General features: G+C 40.3%; 1 protein-coding gene across 1 annotated transcript; it reads right to left on the bottom strand.

Moving 5' to 3' along the window:
- Positions 1–209: 209 nt before the first annotated feature.
- On the bottom strand, positions 210–5,594 carry LOC135520359 (C-C chemokine receptor type 5-like). Its single transcript, XM_064945848.1, has 2 exons — positions 5,237–5,594; positions 210–3,481 (listed from the first exon to the last, which is right to left on the bottom strand). The coding sequence occupies exon 2, from the start codon at positions 3,471–3,473 to the stop codon at positions 2,412–2,414; it is 1,062 nt and encodes a 353-aa protein (XP_064801920.1). The 5' UTR covers positions 3,474–3,481; positions 5,237–5,594; the 3' UTR covers positions 210–2,411.
- Between the last annotated feature and the right edge of the window lie 528 nt (positions 5,595–6,122).

Genomic DNA, 6,122 nt, shown 5'->3' with positions numbered 1-6,122 from the left:
CCTCCTTCTACTACTACAGACATAACCCACACAAGGACTACGAGAAGAAGCTGGCCGTTTACTTCCTTGACACTTCTGAGTCTCACTTCCTTATTTCATGTAAGCTATGTCAAGGCTATGTTCATGTGTTGTTTTGGTGTGAAGTGATGTCTCTCTGTGCATGTAGACCAAGTTGAATAGGTCAACATCAAGTAAAAGGTACAGGGGGGAAATGTCACCAAACAAGACTTTATTGATATTTTCTAAATGCCCGTTACATACAGAAAACCGTATACCATTAACAAACTGTCAAAAGTGTGGTTTGAAATAAAAAAGAAACTTGTTATTGAAAAAAATGAAGACAAGGTAATCACAAATCCTGTACAGTCATGTATACGCTATATAGCACGTAACATAACATTGTAAAGTGGCAGTGGTTTCATGCCCCATACTATTGTGTTGTCTATTTACAAACCAGCAGTCTCAGCTTTTTTATTTGTATACATTTTTTAAACAGACAGCAGTGTAGTGACACTTTTTAGTCCCCCCCCCCAAAAAAAACGCAGCTTTGTGGTTAGCTTGTTAAAAAGCAGATACCCCAGTCAGGTTTTTGTCACATTCTTAGATGAAAAAACCCTGTAATATACAAATATAACTATCTATATGTACAGTGCATTTGGAAAGTATTCAGACGCCTTGACTTTTTCCAAATTTTATTCTAATTCTAAAATTGATTCAATAGTTTTTCCCCCTCATCAATCTACACACAATACCCAATGAAGACAAAGCAAAAACTGCTTTTTATTGCAATAAAATAATAAAAGAAATGAAATATCACATTTACATAAGTATTCAGACCCTTTACTCAGTACTTTGTTGAAGAAGCTTTGACAGCGATTACAGCCTAGAGTCTTCTTGGGTATGACGATATAAGCTTGGCACACCTGTATTAGGGGAGTTTTTCTCATTCTTCTCTGAAGATCCTCTCAAACTCTGTCAAGTTGGATGTGGAGCGTTGCTGCATAGCTATTTTCAGGTCTATCCAGAGATGTTCAATTGGGTTCAAGTCCGGGTTCTGGCTGGGCCACTGAAGGACATTCAGAGACTTGTCCTGAAGCCACGCCTGCATTTTCTTGGCTGTGTACTTGGGGTTGTTGTCCAGGTGGAAGGTGAACCTTTGCCCCAATCTGTGGTCCTGAGTGCTCTGGAGCAGGTTCTCATCAAGGATCTCTCTGTACTCCGTTCATCTTTCCCTTGATCCTGACCAGTCTCCCAGTCTCTGCCACTGAAAAACATCCCCACTGCATGATCCCGCCACTACCATGTTTCACTGTAGGAATGGTGCCAGGTTTCCTCCAGACGTGACGCTTGGCATTCAGATCAAAGAATTCAATCTTGGATTCATCAGACCAGAGAATGTTGTTTCTCATGGTCTGAGAGTCTGTCATGTGCCTTTTACTGAGGAGTGGCTTCTGTCTGGCCACTCTAGCATAAAGGCCTGATTGGCAGAGTGCTGTAGAGATGGTTGTCCTTCTGGAAGGTTCTTCCATCTCCACATAGGAACTCTGGAGCTCTGTCAGAGTGACAATCGGGTTCTTGGTCACCTCTCTGACCAAGGCCCTTCTCCCTCGATTGCTCAGTTTGGCCAGGCGGCCAGCTCTAGGAAGAGTCTTGGTGGTTCCAAAGTTCTTCTATTGAAGAATGATGGAGCCACTGTATTCTTGGGGAACCTTCAATGTTGCAGAACTGTTTTGGTACCCTTCCCCAGATCTGTACCTTGGCACAATCCTGTCCGACCTCATGGCTTGGTTTTTGCTCTGACATGCACTGTCAACTGTGGGACCTTATATAGACAAGTGTGTGCCTTTCCAAATCATGTCGTATCAATTGAATTTACCACAGGGGGACTCCAACCAAGATGTAGAAACATATTTTATTTGATTTGATTTATTTCACCTTTATTTAACCAGGTTGGCAAGTTGAGAACACGTTCTCATTTACAATTGCGACCTGGCTATTGTCTAACTATCTCAAGGATGATCAACGGAAACAGGATGCACCTGAGCTCAATTTCGAGCAAAAGGTCTGACTACTTATGTAAATAAGGAAAGGAAAGGGGTCTGAATACTTTCTGAATGCACTGTACATACTGTCCATTTGTTTTACTTTTTTCACACTTCACACAATACCACATGAGGACTCAACTAACACTCTTTAAAGGTATCTATCAACAAAGGAATTGGAGCATGTAAAGATACAAAAGAGCAACTGATAACTACTGTATCTACTGTAAGCATAGATTCACAGCTAGGATGGCCACACTTTCAAAGAAATGCTCCTTTACATTTGTTTGTAGTTTTTCCTTACATCTTTTACTGTCTTTTCCCTTCTCAAAGTTTGTATATTTGAATTGTGCTTGTATACAAGTCAATCTACATCAATCTTGTAGATGTTATTTCAGAAGACCTGGAATAGACTGAGCTTTTTCGTTCAGACAACTCACTAATATTAGGCTTGGCGAAGCACATTGGCATCCATTTTCTTAGTAACTTCAGGACAAGACTCATGAATTTCTGCCCTACAAAGGCATAGATGATCGGATTCAAACAACAGTGTGTGAACGCTATCACCTCTGTCCACTGCATTGCCAGGTCTATGTTCTTGTGAGTTGTACAGTCCCCAAAATAGCTTTGTTCCTCCAGAAAACGCAGGAGAATGACCACATTGTATGGGGTCCAAAAGCAGAAAAAGACCACTACTATGATGATTATCAGTTTGATGGCTTTGTGCTTTTTGGTGGTTTTGATATTGACTAACATCGGAACGATTCTGCAATAGCAGATCACCATGACGGAGAGAGGGAGAAGTAGACCCAAGACATTCATCTCTAAATAAGAAAACTGGCGCCACATGCTACCGTCTGGATACTCTGGTTTACATGTTGTAAGCCCAGACTCATTATTTACTTTTGTGAAGATGATTGTAGGCAGAGAGGCACAGAGACTGAGAGCCCACATGAGCAGAGACAGAGTGACCCCTACTCTGACAGATCTGAGCCTGGCCATTTTGTGAGAGTGGACTATGACCACATAGCGATCCACTGTCAAGATCACCATGAAGAAGATGCTGCCATAAAACCCCAGCATGTACAGTCCGGTTACCAGTCGGCACATAAAGTCCCCCAGGAGCCACTCGGCTGCGGTGGCATAGTGGGACCAGAAAGGCAGGGAGATAACGAAGAAAAGGTCAGAGAGTGCCAGATTGAGGAGACAGAGGTCTGTCATGCTTCTGGTCCTCCTAAACTTCACCAGGACATAGACCACCAGGCCGTTACCGATGACGCCCATGATGAAGACCAGGCTGTAGAATGTAGGCAGAAACACCCGTCCAAACTCCTTCACATTGGCATTGTTGCATGGCTGGCCCTCTGATGTACCTAATCCTTCTGTATCATCGTAGTAGGCAGAATAGTTATAATCTGTTGTTGGCTCCATATCCTTGTCTGTAGAAAGACAGAAATAGTATTGTTATTAGTCAAGGTGGTGTGCTTTCATTCAAAATCAACCTGAATAGTTATAGTGGCAATCTGCAGTTGCAAATAAATCTGCAAACAATCTGCAAAAAGAAAGGAGCCACCTTGCCACTGTTTGGTTAAACAGCTGAGGGATGGGGCTGGACAAATGGAACCTACTAATTATAATAATCATTTTGTGGGAGGTGCTTATATTAGTCCTGTTACACACTTGTGGGAATTTACTTGTTCAACTTTGTAATGGAAATGTGTTTCTTGCATGTGAAGTTGGGGCGGCAGGTAGCCTAGTGGCTACCTTAGAGTGTTGGACTAGTAACAGGAAGGTTGCAAAATCAAATCCCTGAGCTGACAAGGATTTTTTTTTGTTCTACCCCTGAACAAGGCAGTTAACCCACTGTTCCTAGTCCATCATTGAAAATAAGAAGTTGTTCTTAACTGACTTGCCTATTTAAATAAAGGTTAAAAAAAATCCTGAACACACACAGGGAGTGGGTTCACGGCCAGGGTCAACATTGTCCAGGGCCCCTGGAGCAATTGGGGTTAAGTGCCTTGCGCAAGGGCACTGTGATAGATTCTTGACCTTGTTGGCTCCATATTCATATACATACTGTAGCTATGGATGCAAGGACCATCCATGAGATCAATATTATAGTTTAAGCTATACTGTGTTTGTTTACAATTACATTGTTTACAAACAATGGAGTGAAACAATCTTATATTTTAGATTTCTATTGGTGTACAACAGCTTATATGAATGATAAATTATACTCTTCACAAGTCAATGGTTATATATATCATTCATTTAAATGCAAAAACAATCACAAAATCACAAAACTCGCGTTGTGCCCATAGGCAGCACAGGGGCACATGCCCTCTTTCCCGTTCCCTCAGATTTGTCCTGTTTTATAAAAAATGCAAGCAATTGTTTTGGTAATTTTGTTTGTTTGTTTTTCTGTAATACTACTAGCCACCTAGCAATTTTATGAAGTTAGGTTTAGCTAGTCCGGATAGGTTCCCAACCTCATAGCTAGCTACCAAGAAGCCATTTCTGCCTATCAATCAGGTTAGAGTAGCTTGTCTAACTATCTTAGCTGGCATGTCTTCTGGCAAGGTTGGTAGATTACTAAATGTACTGAATAAGACTCACATTAATTTACAGATTTTACCCAGATTTGAGCAGAGAAGCATATTTAGTTTGTTATAAAGGCTGATTATACAGATTATGGGGCTGCTCTGACACCTTCAGGTGCTTATAGGTGTTCACTACACCGTCAAAGAAATCTAGAAAGTCATAGCCAGGGCTCTCCAACCCTGTTCCTGGAGAGCTACTGTAGGAAAGCTACTGTTGGTTTTCACTCCAATCCTAATCCAGGGCACCTGATTCTAATAATTAGCCGGTGGATAAACTGAATTAGGTTAGTTACAACTAGGGTTGTATTGAAAACCTAAAGGAGGGTAGCTCTCCAGGAACAGAGTTTGAGAGTCCTGTAAGTAGTCTATAATTCATAATATATATATTAACAAACGTGGGACACAAATTGAGTACGGTAATCCAATGGCTATCTTTTTTAACTATATTCATCACTTCAAGTAATTATGTAATTTTTGTTCATTTTTTAATGCTTAAAATGTCACAAGCATAAATAATTGTTGTGTTACCTCTTAGAAATAGGTATAGATTTTATATCTTCAATAAGTTTCTAGATATTGACAAAAAGTACTCACCAGGTATAATTAATGATCAATTAGCTCTTTGGTGTTTCTTCTCTGAGTCTCTTGAAGATGAATGTATTGTCCTGATGTACAATAGCCTATAGTGCTGCTGCTGCATTCCTCCACCTCCCTTAGAAGGAGGTACCTTGAAAGTATTATAGTGAACTTTTGTTTTATGCTGGTAATTTTAGACTCTGAGGTTTGGTTGTACACTCTAGAAAAAAAGGTGCTATCTAGAACCGAAAGGGTTCTTCGGCTGTCCCCAACATGAGAACCCTTTTTGATTCCAGGTAGAACCCTTTTTGTTCCAGGTAGAACATTTTTATGTTCCCTGTAGAAAACTTTCCATAAAGGGTTATACATGGAATTCAAAAGAGTTCTACCTGGAACCAAAAAGAGTTCCACCTGGAACCAAAAAAACGTTATCCTATGTGGACTGACAAAACACTTTTGGAACTCCTTTTTTCTAAGAGTGTAGTCTTTTGAAAGTCAAAGTCAACACGTGTCCTGATATGATCACAAGCAAACATTATCTGTTTGTCAGAGAGTAGAGCATGCACTTGTGGGACAAATGGTGTGGAGGGACCCAGAGCCATAGATAGAGATACAGTATATGGCGCTGGAGCAAACCCCCCCCCCCCCCAATTTTTGTATTTTTTTTATGCAATATATTTAAAAAATTATAATATGATTTAATTCCATCCATTTTACATGATACGGGAAAAACAAGTCAGCATGAGGCACACCATGAAGAGTGAAATACAGCGAAGTAGCCTTTTTATGTAGCAGTAGAGACTGTATGTAACCCTTCCTGCAGTCAAATGATCTAGTGGCCTCATGGGTGAAATGTTATTAAAACGTTTAATAAATTCATAATTAATAAACATTTAAAAAATGT

The sequence above is a fragment of the Oncorhynchus masou genome, chromosome 29 (genome assembly GCF_036934945.1).
Source record: "Oncorhynchus masou masou isolate Uvic2021 chromosome 29, UVic_Omas_1.1, whole genome shotgun sequence".
NCBI classification, from domain to species: Eukaryota; Metazoa; Chordata; class Actinopteri; order Salmoniformes; family Salmonidae; genus Oncorhynchus; species Oncorhynchus masou.
The sequence above is the reverse complement of the archived record's forward strand: the minus strand, read 5'-3'. Positions and strand labels throughout refer to the sequence as shown.